General features: G+C 48.2%; 2 protein-coding genes across 2 annotated transcripts in view; one reads left to right on the top strand and one right to left on the bottom strand.

Annotated features, from left to right (window-relative positions):
- Positions 1-16,533, top strand: part of fn1a (fibronectin 1a) — a gene marked incomplete at its 5' end in the record, with an annotated part of 33,406 nt that extends 16,873 nt beyond the window's left edge. Inside the window, 26 exon segments of the mRNA XM_083682391.1 lie at positions 60-228; positions 926-1,012; positions 1,253-1,444; positions 2,621-2,893; positions 3,620-3,811; positions 4,087-4,176; positions 4,471-4,737; positions 5,126-5,242; positions 5,617-5,781; positions 5,969-6,124; positions 6,586-6,699; positions 7,546-7,815; positions 8,448-8,635; positions 9,493-9,580; positions 9,859-10,038; positions 10,475-10,564; positions 11,175-11,366; positions 11,613-11,702; positions 12,136-12,608; positions 12,975-13,113; positions 13,425-13,580; positions 14,412-14,537; positions 14,710-14,816; positions 14,929-14,975; positions 14,977-15,058; positions 15,306-16,533. Coding sequence (XP_083538517.1) covers positions 60-228; positions 926-1,012; positions 1,253-1,444; positions 2,621-2,893; positions 3,620-3,811; positions 4,087-4,176; positions 4,471-4,737; positions 5,126-5,242; positions 5,617-5,781; positions 5,969-6,124; positions 6,586-6,699; positions 7,546-7,815; positions 8,448-8,635; positions 9,493-9,580; positions 9,859-10,038; positions 10,475-10,564; positions 11,175-11,366; positions 11,613-11,702; positions 12,136-12,608; positions 12,975-13,113; positions 13,425-13,580; positions 14,412-14,537; positions 14,710-14,816; positions 14,929-14,975; positions 14,977-15,058; positions 15,306-15,374 — 4,119 coding nt within the window. The 3' untranslated portion in view covers positions 15,375-16,533.
- A 3,019-nt stretch (positions 16,534-19,552) lies between these two features.
- LOC310813158 (histone-lysine N-methyltransferase PRDM9-like) overlaps positions 19,553-21,266 on the bottom strand; it is a gene marked incomplete at both ends in the record, with an annotated part of 4,694 nt that continues 2,980 nt past the window's right edge. The window contains 3 exons of the mRNA XM_083682022.1: positions 19,553-20,325; positions 20,422-20,571; positions 20,817-21,007. Of these exons, the coding sequence (XP_083538148.1) occupies positions 19,553-20,325; positions 20,422-20,571; positions 20,817-21,007 (1,114 nt within the window). The remainder of the gene's footprint in view (positions 20,326-20,421; positions 20,572-20,816; positions 21,008-21,266) is intronic.

The raw sequence follows: 21,266 nt of genomic DNA, 5'->3' as shown, positions 1-21,266 counted from the left end.
CCTTTGCCCCCCCCCCCCCCCCCCCCCCCCGTGTGTGTGTTGTGTGTCCCTGTCCTTAGCTTACAGTGAGGCCCAGCCAGGGAGGCGAGGCCCCCAGAGACGTGACCTCTGACTCGGGCAGCATCTACGTCTCTGGCCTGACCCCTGGGGTGGAGTACACCTACAGCGTCCAGCCAATCGTCAACGGCCAGGAGCAGGGCAACCCAATCACAGGCCGCGTTGTCACAAGTAAGTTCATTGCAGTCATGCTGTGCAGACTATCAGATCTCACAGTGTCTGGATGAGTGTTTCACATCTCAGGGACCACATCAGTATGATATAGGGTATGATATAGTATCAGTATGATATAGGGTATGATATAGTATCAGTATGATGTAGGGTATGATATAGTATCAGTATGATATAGTATCAGTATGATATAGGGTATGATATAGTATCAGTATGATATAGGGTATGATATAGTATCAGTATGATATAGGGTATGATATAGTATCAATATGATATAGGGTATGATATAGTATCAGTATGATATAGGGTATGATATAGGGTATGATATAGTATCAGTATGATATAGGGTATGATATAGTATCAGTATGATATAGGGTATGATATAGTATCAGTATGATATAGGGTATGATATAGTATCAGTATGATATAGTATCAGTATGATATAGGGTATGATATAGTATCAGTATGATATAGTCATCTGCTGATTTGCGAAGCCCGACTGCTAATGAAGACGGCCGAAAACACGACGTATGATTATTATTTTATTTTTTTAGCCCTGCCGTTAAGCTTGAGACGTTGGTGCTCATTCTGTTGAGAAACCAGAGCCTGCTGGTCAGAGTGAGTGAAAGCCTGTGAAATGCGGTGGGTGATTTATCGTTTACACAATCCTGTTGTTCCCCTCCGCCTGCCGGTCCAGCTCTGTCTCCACCCACTGACCTGAATCTGGAGTCCCACCCAGACACGGGGGAGCTCACGGTTCTGTGGACTGACGCCAGCACACCAGGTCTGTACACAAAGACCTTGTATTTGTATTTAAAAAAGAGAGCTAACCTTAATGGCTTAGATAAAGTAGTACTCAAAGATGTTTTTGTATAAAAAGAGACTCTGAAAGTACTCCCAGATTTGGCTTTGGTTTAAAATATGACTAGGAGAGAGTACTCAAAGGTCTACCTGAAGCACCTTCTTATGAAGTGTTCTAAAATCATAGAAACATGCACCTTACTGGCCTTCGCCCCCGTACTAGACATCACAGGCTACAGAGTGACATGCTCCCCGACCAATGGCCAGCAAGGAAACTCGCTGGAGGAGTTTGTGAAGGCGGGAGAGACCTCATGCACTTTGGAGAAGCTGAGCCCCGGAGTGGAGTACAACGTCAGTGTCTTCACCGTCAAAGACGACATGGAGAGTGTCCCTGTGTCCGCCACAGTCACCCAAGGTAGGTGTGGCCCAAATCATGTGACCGTTGACATCACTGTGAAGAATACTCCCCAGGGGCTCAACCTCGCCTCTTCCAGCCTCTCCTAGGGGCTCAACCTCGCCTCTTCCAGCCTCTCCTAGTATTACGTTAATGTATGATGGTAGACGTGGCTTTAACCCACGAACTGCCAAAGAATTCTGCAACACTCACCACCTAAAGTGCCAAGTGTGTAATAATTTATGCATTTTTGGTGAATGAAGTCACCCTTGGCACTCTACAATGTTAACTCTACAATGTTAACTCTACAATGTTAACTCTGTTAACTCTACAATGTTAACTCTGTTAACTCATCAGCACTGGATGAGTTAAAGCCAATGTTAAAGTGACGTTGTGCGATATGACATTGAAATGGGGGGGTGACTACCAGCAGGGACGGTTAGCGTGAAGCACCTCTTGGCAGCGTTTGTGTCACCTGGCGGAAATGCTAGTGAGTGAAACGTCTTGCTGAAACATCAATTCATTCAACTTCCTGTGGTGATGGAATATCGCAGAGTCGACCTTTAACCCAACCCTTCATCAACACAACGCCGTTCAGCGATGCTGCTTCCTGCCAGTATCCCTGTTCACACTTACTGACGTCGTTGTTTCTGTCTTATTAGGACATAGAAATGGTAATTGCAAACCATTTTCCTAATGTATTAATGCGTACATTACTGATGCCACTGCTCAATGTGATATCACCTACATTACCATGTTACGTATTACTACATTACCATGTGATTGCATCAACATGACCATCTTGAGGGTAAATGTGGAATGTGTCAAGTTTTTCTGCCCTGATCCTGTGTGGTTTTATTCAGTTAAGTTGTACATGGTTACACGGTATGGATTTTCTCAGTAACTGCAACTACCAGCAATGTGAACAGCCAAAACAGTCAAAATGACATGTTTGATGACGTGGGGGAAACACACCTACCTTGTCAACACTGCAGGACTTGAGAAAGCTGACTATTCCACATTACCCCTGCTTTACTGGTACCATACTAATGACGTGTGTGTGTGTGTGTGTGTGTGTGCGCGCGTGTGTGTGTGTGTGCGCGCGTGTCTGTCGTATCTCTGTGCTTCCTGCCCCTCCGCCCTCTGCGCCGCTGCCGCCCCCCCCCCCCCCCCCCCCACCCCCCCCAACCCTACCAGACGTGCCCCAGCTAACAGACCTCAGCTTTGTGGACGTGACTGACACCACCATCGGCCTGAAGTGGAACCCGCTCAACTTCACCTCGGTGACAGGCTACCGCATCACGGTGGTGGCGGCCGGCGAGAGCGTGCCCATCTTCGAGGACATGGTGCAGCCCACCACGGGCTACTACACTGTGTACGGCCTGGAGCCTGGCATCGACTATGACATCAGCGTCGTCACGGTCACGGAGAGCGGCGAGAGCGAGCCCACCACGGTCACACAGCAGACGGGTGAATGTTGCTAGTGTGTTGTTAGTGTGTTTGTTAGTGTGTTGTTAGTGTGTTTGTTAGTGTGTTGTTAGTGTGTTTGTTAGTGTGTTGTTAGTGTGTTTGTTAGTGTGTTGTCAGTTCCATCTGGTCTCCGATACTTGTCTCCCTGTTTACAGATGGAACACACGTTTCATGCCTGGGGGGACAGCCAGACAAGGGCTTGACTTGGTTTAGTGTGTGTGTGTGTGTGTGTGTGTGTGTGTGCGCGTGCGCTGTGTGTGTGTGCGCGTGCGCTGTGTGTGTGTGTGTGTGTGTGTGTGTGTGCGCGTGCGCTGTGTGTGTGTGCGTGTGTGTAATGAGTGATACCAGGTGGTTTGGGTTGAGGGAGGTTCTGTTTCTCCTGCTCAGTAACACAAGCTGCTGCTCATTTTCTCCCCTTTTCCCAAACATCCTTCATCCTCTTTTTAAGATGAAGGAGATGTTCAGACACGTCCCTTTATGTCTGAACTCTGAACTCTGACGGCTTCTCAAACATTGTGACCGTATGCTAATGAGCCTCCTTTCTCTCCTCACCTCATTCCATCTCCTCCTATATGCCCTTCCTTCCTTCCTTCCTCCCTCCCTTCCTCGCTTCTTTCCATGGTCCCTTCCTCCCTCATTCCCTTCCTCCTTCCCTTCTGTCCTCTTTCCCTCTTTCCTCCCTTTCTCCCTTGTTTCCTTCCCTCCCTCCCTCCCTCCCTCCATCAGCTGTTCCTGCCCCTACTGATCTGGGTTTCGGGGAGGTGGGTCCTGACAGTATGCAGGTGACGTGGACGGCCCCCGTCGTCCCTGACAACGCCCACATCAACAGCTTCGTCGTCCGCTATCACCCCATTGATGACGATTATGACATCACCGAGCGCAGCGTGGGCGGGGCCTCCAATAATGTTGTTCTCCGCAGTAAGGGCTTTATTGTGTTCATACACTCTCACACTCACACACACACTCACACACACACTCACACACACACTCATACACTCTCATACACGCACACTCTCATACACACACACACACTCACACACACTCATACACACAGTCATACACACTCTCATACACACACACACTCATACACACACTCATACACACACTCATACACACACACACACACACACACACACTCTCATGGTCCTTATGTCTTCTGGTCCTACCTGACTGTTACTGTGTCCTTTCTGCAGACCTGCTGTCTAACACAGAGTACCTGGTGAGCGTGGTGTGTGTGTATGAGGAGAGGGAGAGTTCTCCCCTGGTTGGAACCCAGAAAACCAGTGAGTTTCACAGCAAGGAATTAAACCCTGATGCTCTTTAACTTCTGTTGGTATATTACTATCCATGGTTAGGGTTAGGGTTTAACACGGCTGACCCTGCTTATGTCTGGGACTAAGGCATTCTCTCGCTAAATACTCTCTCAATGAAACCAACCTGTAGGGTAAATGGTTGAATAAACCAACCCTAACCCAATGAAACCAACCTGTAGGGTAAATGGTTGAATAAACCATAAACATTTCCTCTTTCAAAGCAATTCCCTAAATCTGACGGGACGTTTCCTCTCCTCCTGTCAGCACTGGACTCTCCCTCTGGCCTGCGCTTCTCCGAGGTTCTGACCAACTCATTCACCGTCCACTGGCTGGCCCCTCAGTCCTCCATCACTGGCTACCGGATCCGCTACCAGATGACCAGCGGCGGGCGGGCCAAGGAGGAGCGGCTGCCCCCGTCCCGGAACCACTTCACCCTGACCGGCCTCGCTCCCGAGACAGAGTACAACGTCCACATCTACGCCGTCAGTGGCGTCCAGGACAGCCAGCCCCTGACAGGACGCCAGGCCACCAGTAACCACGCTTTTTACCTTTGTTTTCCTTTTTTGGAATTTTGCATCTTTTAATAGTTTTATCGTCTTGTTAGTTTTGTCCCCACACACACACACACACACACACACACACACAGATGTGTCAGTTTAGTCTGGTTTTGTTTCCGTATGCTATTTTCATTGACCCCAAATTGCGTTTGTGGAGCTATTCCATGGAAATGACATTCCAAAATTGAATTTTCTCAACCATTGAGAGCATCCATGTCCAATTCAACTGACTGTGATTCTGTAACACACGTCCTGGTGCTTTTCTTCACTTCTTTCTTTCCCAGAATGTCTCTCTTGGTGTCAGTGAACATAGATGTGTTCTTATTGTGTATTTCTATTTCCTGTTTGTGTTCATCCTGTAGTTTCTGACGCTCCTACTGACCTGGAAGTGGTTGACTCCAGTCCTACGAGCATCACTGTGCGCTGGGATGCCCCCTCTGTTACAGTCCGGTATTACAGGATCACACACGGGGAGTCTGGTACTGTTGGTTATTTCATATGTAATATAATACAATAAGACGTTGACCGTTATGGTTAATCTGAAGATGTAAAGAAATAACCACATGTCATAAAACACCGGGGCCCTGTTCCAATACTTTAGAAATGCTCCCCTCCTTCCTTCCTCCCTTCCTCTGAAGTAATCACTGATCTAACAGGCAGATTAGGTCCATGCAAGCTTTTCATTGCAAGGCTTTAACCTATCAGGTGATGTCAGGTCAATGATTTTTATCAAGGGAGGGAGGGAGGATGCATGTCAAACAGGGCCATGATCCTGCAACACACCTTGCATTGATTTAGTTGTTTGTTTCTATATGATGTAAACATTTGCTGCCCTACCTGTCCCTTCCCCTAGGTGGCCACAGCGCCCCCAAAGAGTTCACGGTCCCGGGCTCCCAGTCCACGGCCACCATCCAGAACCTGAGGCCCGGGACGGACTACACCGTCACAGTGTACGCTGTAACCGGGAGAGGGGACAGCCCCGCCTCCAGCACCCCCATCTACGTCACCCACAAGACAGGTACTCACTCACTCACACTCACACACACACTCACACACATACATACACACACACTCACTCACACTCACACACTCACACACACACTCACACAGACAGAGGTCCATACAGTTTTTAAAGTCTACTTCTGAGGCATGATTGTTTACGGCAGGCCATGACTGTGGTGTGTGTGTGTGTGTGTGTTGTGTAGAAATTGAGTCTCCCTCAGGGATGGAGGTGACGGATGTGAAGGACAGCACCATCACGGTGCGCTGGTCCCCCGCCCAGGGTCCCATCCAGGGATACCGGGTCACCGGGGTCCCCAAGAACGGCCAAGGACAGTCCTTCTCTGAGGTGGTCTCTCCAGGTACCGACACACACATTAACTCATTCAGTGCCGAGGGTGAATAAAGTCGCCCAAATGGTCAACATTCTAGAGTGGTTAACATTCTAGAGTGGTTAACATTCTAGAGTGCCAAGGGTGACTATATTCACCAAAGATGCATAAATGATGATAGCACTATAGACAATCACTTGACTTCCTGTATGTATTAGATCAGAGAGTGTTGATTCATTTTTTAGTAATCATATACCCATATAGGTAGGCACTGTAAGAGACTATCGCTGACGGTTTTTATATTAAAGGTCATTTACCGCCTTTAGTTTGTATGGAGGCAACTTACTGCATGAGTTCTGTGCCATACTGTACCATGTTGTGAATGTTCTGTGCCATACTGTACCATGTTGTGAATGTTCTGTGCCATACTGTACCATGTTGTGAATGTTCTGTCTCTCTCTGTCTCCACCACCCCCCCCCCCCCATTCCAGACCAGACAGAGATGACGTTCTCTGGGCTGATGCCCACCGTAGAGTACATCCTGAGTGTGTACGCCCTGGGCCAGGATGGAGAGAGCCCCCCCCTGGTGGAGACTGCTGTCACTAGTGAGTGTTCACAAGTGCTTCTCACCTCCAACGACAGTAGAAGACTATTGTGGCGTCCCATTTCGCCAGCCTGAAGTACAGGGTACACTCCCCGAACATGGATTTAGATGGGAATTGATTGGTGTTGGAGCCCATGCCTAGACCAATCCTAGGAGCCCATGCCTAGACCAATCCTATGCTTTTAAATGTTCATGGGGAGGTAGTAGTAGACTGTGCATACTTCAGGAGAAGGGGGGATTATTGGGATGCAGCATCTGTAGACTCCTGTTGTCTTGGTCTTAGTGTGTTTGTTCAGGCCAGCCCAGTTCCATTCCTAACGAAAAGGTCTGACTGGGGTCAGAAATATATCAGAACTCTGTCTCTAGGTCATGAACTCTGTCTCTAGGCCATAAACTCTGTCTCTAGGTCATGAACTCTAGGTCATGAACTCTAGGTCATGAACTCTGTCTCTAGGTCATGAACTCTAGGTCATGAACTCTGTCTCTAGGTCATGAACTGTCTCTAGGTCATGAACTGTCTCTAGGTCATGAACTCTAGGTCATGAACTCTAGGTCATGAACTCTGTCTCTAGGTCATGAACTCTAGGTCATGAACTCTGTCTCTAGGTCATGAACTGTCTCTAGGTCATGAACTCTCTCTAGGTCATGAACTCTGTCTCTAGGTCATGAACTCTAGGTCATGCTCACCCCTGACCCTGACTCTGTAGGACCTCTCCACCCCGCTTTCCTTTTGATATTGTCTGATTGTTGCGTTGTTGAGGAGTTTGTGACCGTAAAGCATTTCATGACATTGTATCCTATATATTGTGTAAATGACCATTAACATTTGATTTGATCTCCCCTGCAGCCGTGGACCGTCCCAAAGACCTGACCTTCTCAGACGTGGACTCCACCACCATGAAGATCTTGTGGGAGGGCCCAGACGGGCTGGTGACGTCATACCGCGTGCTGTACTCCAACCCGGAGGAGGGAGAGAGGGAGCTGAGGCCCGCCCCCCGCGGCGACGATGAGTCAGCAGTTCTCCGCGGCCTGAGACCCGGGAGCGAATACACAGTCAAAGTCATCGCCCTGCATGACCGCACGCCCAGCCCCCCTCTGGTGGGCACTCAGGCCACAGGTAGACACCCCCCCACCATGACCCAGACCCCCATGACCCAGCCACCCCCGTGTCCCAGACCCCCGTGACCCAGACTGGCACCATGGGACTTGCTTGTTTGTTTGCAGTGTTGGGTATTTAACTAGATTACCAATGACATTACCATGCAGTTAAACTGGTGGTTGAACTACATGTAGTGGAACTACTCTCCAACACGTTTGTTTGTTTGTTTCTTAGGATCTCTTTTAGCCTATAATCAAGCTATTCTTTCAAGAGTCCTTAAAGACAGACATTATACATGTCATTTACAATACAGGACACAGAAAGACAGGGGTTCGGGGGGGGCTGCATTAAAGACAGGGGTTCGGGGGGGGCTGCATTAAAGACAGGGGTTCGGGGGGGGCTGCATTAAAGACAGGGGTTCGGGGGGGGCTGCATTCAAAATGTGTTTATAGGAAGGCACAACGTTCCAGAGTGTTTGGAGCGTTGGATAGGCTTGTTGTTGTCTGGTTCAACCCATTTCTATCTGTAATGCTTTGAAAGTTTCACTTTTACTGAATACACCCCCTGATGCACTCTGTTGAATATCATTCACATGATATTGAAGATCATGTCATCTACAGTAATAATATTGTAACCCTCTCTCTCTGTAGCCATCCCGGCCCCCACCGACATGGAGTTCTCCCAGGTGGGCCCCACCGCCTTCACCGTCTCCTGGCGGACCTCCAGCACCAAGCTAACAGGGTACCGCGTGGTGGTCAACCCCAAGAACAAGAGCGGTCCCACCAAGGAGATCAACCTGGCCCCTGACACCACTCAGGTCTACGTCCCTGGACTCATGGTACACACACACACACAGATGCACAGATACACTCAGGTCTACGTCCCTGGACTCATGGTAAACACACCTCTGTAAAGAACATACTGGAAGGCATCATCCATACCTATGAGTTATAATGTGTTATATAGGTATGCCTCATAGAAAGTGTTACCAGTAACAACAGCCATTAACTGTTCATATACTGTAAATAACAAGTTTTTGAACAAATTGTATATTAATTGTCTCAGATCTCAGATTTATACTGTATTAGGATGGATTGTTTGAAACACAGGCTTTCATTTGCTAAAAGGAAAAGTATTTTCAACTGGAATCGGCCTCATGCAGCTGCTGTATGATTGCTGGAGGTTCCCAGCTGTCTGTTTTCCGACCCTCCCACAGGGAGATCTAGGAGGTCTCTGTCTCCAGGCCACCAGCAGCTTAGAGATGCTCTCTGTCTGGACTCTGAACCATCCTCTCCTCTGTGGCTTTAGACCAGCAGTCTTGGTGGACTAGTGAAACCACGCTGTCCACCAGCCTTGTCATTCAGAACTGGCCCATAGATCAAAGACTTGGATTTCTGCCAAGGAGGCTGAAGACACTGTCAACTACCCTTCCTACTTCACAACAGGCTTTTCTCTTTTCCTTGCGTTCTCTCTCTCCCCCCTTCCTTCTCAAAACGCATAGTCAGAGAACGTCAAAAGGGGGAGGCACCTTGGATCTTCTCCTCCAATAGGCTTTGAGAAGGACGCGAGGAGAGACATAGGAAATCCGATTGACCTCCTCTCTAAAGACTGTTTCATGTTTCCCCGTCTCCTCTCTAAAGACTGTTTCTGTGGTTCATGTTTCCCCGTCTCCTCTCTCTCTCTCCCTCTGTGTAGGTTGCTACCACGTACGAGGTGCATGTTTATGCTCTGAAGAACTCTCTGACCAGCCGCCCAGTGCAGGGCGACGTCACCACCCTGGACAGTGAGTCACCCAGTCTCCTCCCTTTGAAAAGAATGTTCACCCGCTTCGGTCTGTGAGCTTAACTCATTCAGCGCCGAGGGTGAATAACCGTCCAACCACCCAAACCGTCAACATTCTAGAGTGCCAAGAGTGACTTTATTCACCAAAAGTGCATCAATTACAATGCTTCCTTTTGTAGCCAATCATAGTATTGTTCCTAGGAAAATACCAGATTTTTTGTGAGTTAAATAGTCTAGACTCCTCCTATAACAACATATTCATCCTCCTCTGTGTTTCAGACATCAGTCCTCCTCGTCGTGTGCGTATCTCGGATGTTAAAGACTCCGCCATCACGCTGACCTGGCGCTCCAAGGCCGAGACCATCTCTGGCTTCCTGGTTGAGGCCACGCCCACCACGGGCAGCCGCACGCCCGTCCAGAGGAATATCACCCCCGACTCCCGCTCCTACACCATCTCAGGTACCCCCACCTCCTCTAGAACCATCTCAGGTACCCCAACCTCCCCTCGAACCCTCTAGAACCATCTCAGGTACCCACCTCCTCTAGAACCCTCTAGAACCATCTCAGGTACCCACCTCTCCTAGAACCATCTCAGGTACCCCCACCTCCTCTAGAACCCTCTAAACCATCTCAGGTACCCCCACCTCCCCTAGAACCCTCTCTGGTGGCCCACACTCCGCTGGTACAACATGGCGTTTAGTATCCCAGTGCTGTCCAGACTCAGCTGACTAGAATAGAATGACGATGTGTATCACATCCGGCTCCCTCCTGGGGTGGGGATGGAACCAGCGACCTACCGGTTGCTGGCCGGCCTCTCTGACTTCTAGGCTATCGTATATACATGTTATGTTATTATATATGTTATAGAGACATTTTGGGTTGTGTTTGTTCACAGGTCTGCAGCCTGGCACCACCTACAAGATCAACATCTACACCCTGAATGGCAACGGACGCAGCCCCCCCTTCACCCTCACCGCCACCACAGGTACAGCCCCCCCTTCACCCTCACCGCCACCACAGGTACAGCCCCCCCCTTCACCCTCACCGCCACCACAGGTACAGCCCCCCCTTCACCCTCACCGCCACCACAGGTACAGCCCCCCCTTCACCCTCACCGCCACCACAGGTACAGCCCCCCCTTCACCCTCACCACCACCACAGGTACAGCCCCCCCTTCACCCTCACCACCACCACAGGTACAGCCCCAGCCCCCCCTTCTACTGCCTTGTTCATGTCACTCTTAACTCCTTCAGTGCCGAGGGTGAATAAAGTCACCAAAACTGTCCACATTCCAGAGTGCCAAGGGTGACTTTATTCACCAAATATGCATCAATGATGATGCTTCATTTAGCCAATCAAAGCGTTGTATCTGCCCCTGCTTGCGTCTTGGCCAGGGCTCCTGTCACCAATGGTCCTGCTCAATGGGACTCACCTGGATTTAGAAAGAATAAATAAAGAATAAATACAATAATTAGTTTCAAAATTCCATTCTATTCGGTTTTTGTAAGATGATATGTGCCCTGGTGCATAGATCTAATGTGTCTGTGTGTCTGTATCGTGTGTGTGTGTGTGTGTGTGTGTGTGTGTGTTTACAGCTAAACCCATGTTGGTCGCCCCCACCAACATCCGCTTCACGTCCCTGACCCCCAGCAGCATCTCCTTCACCTGGGAGCCTTCCCGCAGCGCGGGGGTCACAGGTTACTACGTCACCCACGAGGAGGCGGGGGGCGTCCCCCGAGAGCTCACTCCACGGCCCCACGCCGGGCAGAGCTACTCCACCATCACTGGTAGGGAGCCTGCTGTCCCTCCTCTGCACATGTCTGTTCCTGCCCACCTCACATCCATCACACTGTTAAAGAGGCCTGGGGCCTCAAGACTCTAATCCTAGACTAGACTTTCAATGGAGATTCTTTAATCTGAGTCTGGGAAATGAGCCTTCAATGACTCACCTGATGAGTTATATTAATATGCACTGTTGTATTTTCTGTTTTATTTTCTGTTGTATTTGTTGACCATATTTGCTGGTCTTGCAGGTTTAAAAGCAGGAACTGAGTACATCATCAAGATCGTCACGCTGCAGAACGCCCTGAGGAGCACGCCTCTGGTTGGCAAGGCTAGAACTCGTAAGTATCCATCGCCCAACCCCCCAACCCCCACCCAACCCCCCCACCCCCACCCAACCCCCACCCAACTGCTAATATGAAATAAGAACAAAGATGTTCTAATAAGATCAAGACGGTTTAACGATTTGAAGTGAAACTGTGGTGTTGTGGTTGTGGTTGTGCTGTTCATGGCTTTTGCAAAATGACTGATTAATTAATCTGCAGCACAAAGGACGCTCTAGCTTCTGTGCTTTGAAACAATGCTCTGACTTTTGAACCGCTCAAAAGATTCAAAAGTCTGAGGGACTGAGTATAGTGGCAAGCTTTTTTTTTTTTTGCAGCAGCAGCCCTATTGAAACCAGCAGGGAATGACTCCCCCTGCTGACCGAAAGGCGCTACTGCGGCTCCTGTCTAACAGGCGAGCGCTTGCTCCTAACCGCTTCTCTCCCGCTAGAACTGGAGTCCCAGATCCTGGTGCCCCAGCTGCCCGTGTCCCACCGGCCCAGCCACGACATCCTGGACGTCCCGGAGGAAGTCCCTCGCTTCAACGACAACCACGTCCAGCTAGCGGGCACCAATGGGCAGGACGCCCTCGGCCAGCAGGGCCAGCACATCTACACAGAGTACCAGAGTCTGGGCAACAACGGCCAGAGGGAGCCCCACACCCCCCTGCGCCCACAGTACCACCGCAAGCCCCTGGTCTACATCCCTGCGCCCGGCCCTGACGGCCAGAGGGAGCCCCTGGTGAGGGTGAGCGAGGGTCCTCTGCCAGGCCTGCCCTTCGGCTTCCCGGAGAACCACACAGGCCTGGGGCTGCCGCAGGAGGCACAGACTCACACCACCATCTCCTGGCCTGGCGTCCTGCAGAGCTCAGAGTACATTGTGTCCTGCAACCCCATCTCTAACCTGGACGAGAAAATGTTCCAGGTAGGCACATAGACGGGAAGATGTTCCAGGTAGACACACAGAAGAAGTTCCAGGTAGGCACATAGACAGGAAGATGTTCCAGGTAGACACATAGACAGGAAGATGTTCCAGGTAGACACATAGACGGAAGATGTTCCAGGTAGACACAGACAGGAAGATGTTCCAGGTAGACACATAGACGGAAGATGTTCCAGGTAGACACATAGACGGAAGATGTTCCAGGTAGACACACAGAAGATGTTCCAGGTAGGAGATAGACGGGTGTAGGCGAAGGGAGAAGTCACACACAGGTGCGGCACATTCACAGACAGACAGACAGACAGACAGACAGACACATCATCTAAACCATCTTTTGTCCTCTATCAGATGACGTTACCTGGAACCTCCACCAGTGCTACCCTGATCGGGCTGACCTCGGGGGCGTCCTACAACGTCCTGGTGGAGGCTATGAAGGGGGCGCTTAAAGAGAAGGTCCTGGAGGAGGTCATTACCGTGGGCAATGCTGGTAAAGTATCCTTTAGATAGAGCATGTAGTTCCTTATTAGAGAAGGTCCTGGAGGAGGTCAGTATCCTTTAGATAGAGCATGTAGTTCCTTATTAGAGAAGTGTACTTTTGACGGCGTGTACGTAGTTCTAGTTCTAGTGTTGTTCTCCAAATAATCAATCGTAATTGTTTAAATGATAATAAAAGTAAAATATAAAAGACGATCAACAAGCTGATCAATAAAAAATAAAAAACAGGTAACAAACAATAAATAAATAAATATATAAATAAACAATGAACCTGTATGTTTTACTTTTCCTCCCCTCCTCCAGGAGACGTCCCCTCCGACAGGGATGTGTGTTACGACACCTTCACCGCCACCTCCCACCACGTCGGAGAGGAGTGGGAGCGCATGTCAGACACGGGCTTTAAGCTCTGGTGCAGGTGCCTTGGTCTGGGCAGCGGCCATTTTAGGTGTGATTCATCCAGTGAGTGACTCACCCCCCCATCCCAGCATGCTTTTCACCAGGGCCGCGTTCAGCAGGGCTGCGACGTGGAAGAATGTTCAGATAGAAATGTGTGATGTAGAGGTTCTGACATGGAGATGAAGGAGTCATCAGCTCTGTTTGTGTGGCGTTTCTATCTGTAAGGTTCTGGACGTCACAGCCTGCTGACGCGACCCAGTGGGCCTACTTTCACTAGCATGGGCAGTTCTGGCATTCTGGATCAACACAAACAAAATGACTTGTTCCTATTGGAATCATTCTCTGCAGTAATAGGCTGTATATGTATATATAGATGATGTATCCACCATTAAAAACCCAGAATGGGTTTGATCCTCGGTCTGCCCATGCTACCGCTCGCTGCTAGCTTGTGTCCCAGGTTTGTATCGTCAGTCCGTAACCCAGACGATGCTAAACCCTGAGGCCGCCATGACGTGCAAGTGTTGACGTCATTGGTCAGTCGGATCACATGGCTTCTGTGTGAGTGTGTGAGGGATGAATCTAGTTTTTGGGATGTCGAGGCGGTTGGTTCCAGTCAGAGTGACCCGATCGTTCCCCAGGAGTGGGTACTGAGCCATGTTCCAGAACCCACGCTCGCACGCCGCTGGGAACGCTTGGCCAAAGCCGTGCGTCACTCATTATGGGATGCTAGCGTGGATTTGGACCGTAGTCATGGTTACTGTTTATGTCCCCCTTTAGCCTGTTTTTGGATACCATCTGATTAGTATTGTCCTTGCTATACCCCCCCTCCCCTCTCTCCTCTCCCTCCCTCCACTCTCTCCTCCTCCCTCCCCCTCCCTCCCCCCTTGTCTACAGAGTGGTGTCACGACAGTGGCAACAACTACCGCATCGGCGAGAAGTGGGATCGCCATGCCGACAACGGTCACATGATGAGCTGCACCTGTCTGGGCAACGGCAAGGGAGAGTTCAAGTGCGAGCCGCGTAAGTTGAGACTCCATCACCATGGACCTGGTCTAGAGGTCTGTCTATGGTGTGTCTCTAGACCAGCCATGGACCATCGACCTGGTCTAGGGGTCTGTCTATGCTGAATAAGTGTGTGTTGGTGAATAAGTGTGTGTTGGTGATTGAGTGTGTGTGTTTCTTTGCCTGGTAGATGAGTCCACCTGCTATGACGAAGGGAAGATGTACCAGGTGGGCAACCAGTGGCAGAAGGAGTACCTGGGAGCCATCTGTACCTGTACCTGCTACGGAGGACAGCAGGCAAGACACTAGCCGTGTGTGTGTGTGTGTGTGTGTGTGATTCCGGGGTGATGCATGTCTCTGTGGAGTAGATAGTGTTGGTGTTTGTGGGTGACCCGTCCTGTGTTTTCAGGGCTGGCGCTGTGAGAACTGCAGGGAACTGCAGGAGGCCCGGAGGCCCTGCTGAGGTGGATGTGGACCTCCTCCAGCCTGTTCGCTCAGACGCATTCGACCGTTACAGAGAGAACGCCCTGCGTAAACTGGTGAGTTGACCTTTGACCTAAGCCAGGGCTATGGGTCAGTGGCTAGATTCTATTCCTGTCTACGTTCTTGTATTTGAGGCCTGTGATTTTTCAGTATATTTAGAGGAATGGAGGACTTTGTTGGTCAGTCACATGATTACACTTCTCCTGCACGCCTGTTAATAGAGATATGACTTCAGGTGTAGAAATTATACAATTAACTTCCACATCCACTATAATGCACCAATGTCTTTCCTTTCTCCACCAGAACATCCAGTGTCCCATTGAGTGCCTGAGACCAGAGCTCCTAGCCGACGCCCAGAGCCCGTCAGAGTAGAAGGGAAACACACACACACACACACACACACACACACATAAAAACACACACAGTGGAGAAGGATCTCTCCTCAGGCTCCTACACACACTACCTACACATCTGTGCCTTCCTCTCCTCCTCTAACCAGTGGTTCAAACCCAGGGTGTTTGTCTCAGTGTCCAGGCTAGCAGACCACTGAGAAGGTCAACACATGGCTTCATTCTAGGTAGCGTGCTAGTGTGGCTATTGGAACCTAGACCCGTCCTGCTGCTTCCTCCACCTCCACGCCTTCCTACAGCACCACCTGACTGACTCCAGAGCGAAGGCTCACCTGTTTTACTGCTCTGGGACCCTTCTTCTTACTGCTGTGGTGCCATTGTCCTTAAAATACATTTTCAATTAAAAGACAAAGCGTAGCATTCCCTGTACCAAGGTTCCAAAGCTGCCCAGTATTCCTCTTGTACTCTGTGTCTGAAGGCAGAGTTTTCTCTGATGTGAAATTCAACCCCCCAGGGAGACATTCAACCCCCCAGGGAGACATTCAGCCCCCCAGGGAGACATTCAGCCCCCCAGGGAGACATTCAGAGGTTTACAGTGGAAGTCTGTTGACTGCATAGTGATGTTTGTCATCTGGAGGTGTGGCCAACCCATCCCGTTCCAGTTTGAACGTTCTGTGGAGAACCAAGTTCCAAACGTTGATGTTAGTGTCCTCACGCATTTCAATTTCAGACTACCGGTCCAATGACATTGTGACTCACCAGGGTTTCTATTCATGTACCTGGAAGAGAAAACAGCATTCCCTTCTCAAACCAAGCACTGTCTGGAACACCAGTTGGTACTGTAATGTACCATGTGACCTGGGGTTGATTCTCTATTCAGAATTGTCTGATTTCCGTGTTTCCGTGTTGCCTGTCCTCTGTCTGGTGTTGGTGGGAGCACCGTGGTGGTCACCATGGCTGTCAGTTGAGATGCATTTGTACTGATCTCAACTGGTGTGTGTTTGTCATTTTTTTTCAAACTTTTTTAAAAAACCTTGTTTTTATTTATCCCTTTTATCCAAGCATTTAGTTTTAATGCTATTTGGGGTGTACACTTTGTTTGTTTTTTATATTGTAGGTGCCAAAGTCTTAACTACTGTGGACTGAATTCCTTTTTAATAAACTTTTACAAAAAAATTGAACAGTCTGTTGTCATCAGTTGTGTTTTTTTAACGTCTTGAAATTGTAAACCAGGTTTCTGTGACCTGAAACACACTGGGACTGCTGCAGTTGTACCTCGTGACTCTGGGATACGATGGAATTCAAAACCCAAATGTCAGGTTCAGTGCTAATTCAGGAGTGCAGAGTGCATTTCTGTTCAAGGGATAGTTCCCAAATTCTCTGAAAAGAGTCAATGATTTGATTTAAATTACTTAGATGATTTGGCCATGACATTTCAAAAATGCTCATTTAGGGTACATTGACTTCTACTGGTTTTTGGCTAAAGATGCTCAGTCAGCAGTTTGTGACAGTGCCCAGATAAACAGAACCAAAGTGTGGATTGAAGTCTGTCCTTGTCCATGGACTCCTATCAGGGTAGGAACCAGATAAAGTGATTGAAGTCTGTCCTTGTCCATGGACTCCTATCAGGATAGGAACCAGATAAAGTGATTGTGTAATTTGGGGGAACTATGACTTCAACATGAGAACAATCTTGGTTAACACAGTAACCTTGTGATCAACCTGCAGCCTTTGAGAAATCCTTTACTTCACCATAATCACATTCATGCATTCTGCCATGAATGGAGTTACATGATTAAATGAAATCATGGGTATAATCACATGGATATCCTTTATTAAGTTATCTGTGTTGTTTCCTTTCCACCCAGGCGTAGTAAAAGGTAAACAAGGGTGTATAAATAGCATCTCAGACATGGGTACTGTACACACACCTGTAACTTAAGGTAATGTTTATCTCACAGTCATGATTAGTCTGGTATTAACTTAGAAACTATCCAGGGTCTCTGTTAAATCTTTGGCCAACCACCTGAATGTTTTGACCTGTCTTAAATATGCAAATATTAAATTTAATAATTGCTGTGAAATGAAAGCGCTCAAGCCATCTGACTGACTGAAAGTAATTGTCAATTGAAATGAATATTAAACCATTGCAAGCAAACCAAGCCTTACAAAGCCTGACACCGGTACTCCACTAGGTTCCATTTCTTCCCCTGATGTCACCGTAATGCTTTTCAAAGGTGTAGAGGTTGAAACCGCAATTAAAACGATCCTTTTTTCTGTTGATCTGTGACTGCTATAGTTGATGCGAGTCTCAGAGGGGGATGGACTGCTCCCAGTCTCTATAGTGCTGCTGCCCCCTGCTGGAGAGAATTTCAATCACCATATTTGTGCGCAAAATACTAATCTAATGCATAGTCAACGATATCAATGTGGTTCTCAGAATATGCATGAACAGAGTGAGTGCACCAAAGGAGAAGAAAAGCATGAAATTAACATTTGTAGTTATTTTAAATCCTGTACAGATAACTGTGACATTAGAGGCACAGTTCTGATGCACAGTGAAAACCTGTATTACAAAAGCTATGTGTATCTTAGGCTAGACAATAGAACACATGTTCAACAGAGAGAAGACTGACCTCGGTCTACCACATCATCATCTGGTTCCGCTGTCTGTTAGAGAAGGAGAACAGACAGAACTTGAGGATCGAGTCACTTTGGTGAAGTTTAAACACTTGGTCCATGCAGATGTCACAGATGTGTGTAACTGTCATTAGGACAGCTGTTTTTAGTTATGACGTTTGTGTTTCTATATGTAACTGTTGTACTGTATGTGTGTCGATAGTTTCAATGTTGTGTAAGTGTGTGTCAGTTGTTTTGTTTGAAACTGTCCCCTGCTGCTGTCAGAACAGATCTCTCTTGAAAAAGAGAAGTTATCTCAGTGAGACTAACCAGTTTAAATAAAGGTAAAAAAACAACGATAAGTTAGAAGTGAGGAGAGACTGAAGGTTCTGATACGCAGAATGGACGCCTGACATCAACAGGCATCTGGAAAGGAACCTCCGTCTCCTGCCCTCTCACTGTGGCTATTAGGACTGCTGATGTGTGTGCACATACCTTCATTTGTGGTAGATATTAACGATTGCATTCTGAGTTATTTGTGGTGTTGTTTCAACAAGGCTCTTAGTCACTACATCGCCTTGTTTCCATTCTTAGCGACCAAATCTGAGCCGAGTGTCAGTGTCTGCTGGAGGAAGGACCTGCACTGTTGCAACGCTGCACTGATAGATAGAGAGAGACTCGTCAGCAACAGGTTGAGTTCGCCCAGTTCAGAACTGGGCCTGGGAACTGGGCGGGAGGCCGGCTCACTACACACTGTACTGCCCTGTCTCTAGGGAGATGTGAAACTACACTACCCATCATGCACTTTACTAAAACATCAAACAACCAGTTGATAATGAACTTCCAATTTAATTCTCTTCAATCACATTAGTACTGACATGAACTAATTAGGGTGTGAAACATGTCAGTTGTCAGGAGCTAGTAGAGAGAAAGAGAGAGAGGAGTCGAGGAGATGGAGAATAGAGAGAGGAGAGAGAGGAGGGGAGAGAGGAGAGAGAGAGGAGTCGAGGAGAAAGGAGAGTCAAGGAGATGGAGTAGAGAGAGAGGAGGGGAGAGAGAGAGGAGAGAGAGAGGAGATAGGAGAGAGTAGAGATGAGCCAGAGTATAGGAGGCGTGGACTATGAAGAGTCTACATTCATAGACGATGAATAATAGAAATTAACACAGATGTAATTGATAAAAGGTGCTATATAAATAAAGTTTATTATTATTATAAATCCTAGAATTTAAGAACAGTCACAGAACAGAACACTCAAGAACACCAATAGAAAGTGAAAACATGTTATTGTCACATCAAAACGCTACAAACCATTTCAGCTGTATGTAGTGTTTAATTTTTCTTACAAACATTTTTCTTAAATACCACCTGTTCTATAAACATATATCATTAATTACCTCATTTTTCAATATAAAAAACCCATACATGTTCTATGCATATCACTATATTATATATATTATATCACTAAACTCAGCTTCACAGCTCTAAGAATGTCAATTTGATAACTGGAATTACGTGATTTTTTTATGTACAAAAATGTACAATGTCTTGATGAATGTCTTGATCTAAATTTTAAGTGAAATCTAAAGTTCCGGTCCTTTACTCTTTTTAGAACACTTGTGTCTCTTTAGGCTTCCTGAGTGACTGAAGCTCCTCCCACACTGGGAGCAGTGATAAGGCTTCTCTCCTGTGTGAGTGCGCTGGTGTTGAGATAGGGTTATTGCTTGGCTGAAGCTCCTCCCACACTGGGAGCAGTGATAAGGCTTCTCTCCTGTGTGAGTGCGCTGGTGTAGAGATAGGCTTCCTGACAGGCTGAAGCTCCTCCCACACTGGGAGCAGTGATAAGGCTTCTCTCCTGTGTGAGTGCGCTGGTGTAGAGATAGGCTTCCTGAGTGACTGAAGCTCCTCCCACACTGGGAGCAGTGATAAGGCTTCTCTCCTGTGTGAGTGCGCTGGTGTTGAGATAGGCTTCCTGACAGGCTGAAGCTCCTCCCACACTGGGAGCAGTGATAAGGCTTCTCTCCTGTGTGAGTGCGCTGGTGTTGAGATAGGTGTGTTGCTTGGCTGAAGCTCCTCCCACACTGGGAGCAGTGATAAGGCTTCTCTCCTGTGTGAGTGCGCTGGTGTCTCTGTAGGTTTCCTGACAGGCTGAAGCTCCTCCCACACTGGGAGCAGTGATAAGGCTTCTCTCCTGTGTGAGTGCGCTGGTGTTTCTGTAGGTTTCCTGACAGGCTGAAGCTCCTGTGTCTGACGAGATCACTCTTTGAAGTGAAACCCCTCCCACACAGCTCACTGTGGTGAGGTCTACGTTTGTCCGGGTGTCTCTGTTTGCGGTTGGGGGGCAGGAGGGGGATGTCTGAGGTGGTGGGGGTTGGTTGTGGGCCTCTGGAAGGAGGGAGGGGGGTGTCTGTGGTGGTGGAGGTCGGTTGTGGGCCTCTGGAAGATGAGAGACTCTCTGGTCTGATCTCTCCTGTCCTCAACAGTCTGACGTACTCGTCATGGTGGCATCTCTTTATGTGCTTGTGGAGGAAGATCTGAGCCGTGTAGGAGAACGGACACAGAGAACAGGAGAATACCTGAGACTGGGACTCCCCGTTCACCCCTGAGAGAGAGAGGGAGAGAGAGAGATGACATGCAGATCAGATCATAACATGCCGATTACGAGACTCAGAGAAACATCTATTTATCATCTCAAAGAATGAAGAGTAATCAACTATGTTGAAATCAGAGAATTAAGTTAAATAAATCAGTGTCATACAGAAGTTGAAATTGACCAACAGGGAGAAGAGTCACAGAGGACAGAGGTGTGACAGAGGGAGGGGAGGGGGAGAGGAGGGAGAGAGGTACGTTTGGAGGTGCTCTTCTTGTCCCAGAGGTAGTCGAAGGTGATTCCCAGTTCTCTGGCGTACTCTTCTCCATACCACACCAGCAGTTCCTCTCCTGCAGCTACAGCCTTACAGCAGCGATACACAATAGCTCCTCTGTACTGGAACGCTACCAAGTTCTGCTCCTCCTCAATACGAGCACAGTTCACATACCTGGGAGAGAGAAAGAGGGAGAGAGAAGAAAAGAGAGAGAAGAGAGAGAGAGAGAAAGGGTGAGCATGAGAGAAGAGAGAAGAGAAAGGTAAAGGTAGAATCTGTCAGCAACAGAATGGTAAATGAGATATAAAGCGAAGTCTGTGATGCTGGATGGACAAGGACATTTAAAGCAGTAATCACTTCATGTAATCCAGTGAATTTGTTGTTTTCATTATTCAATACTTGACACATTCATAATTGAAATTGTGACATTTCA

The sequence above is a fragment of the Argentina silus genome (genome assembly GCF_951799395.1).
Source record: "Argentina silus genome assembly, chromosome: 12".
In the NCBI taxonomy this organism is placed as follows: Eukaryota; Metazoa; Chordata; class Actinopteri; order Argentiniformes; family Argentinidae; genus Argentina; species Argentina silus.
Note: the sequence above shows the minus strand (reverse complement) of the source record. Positions and strands in the feature narration are given on the sequence as shown.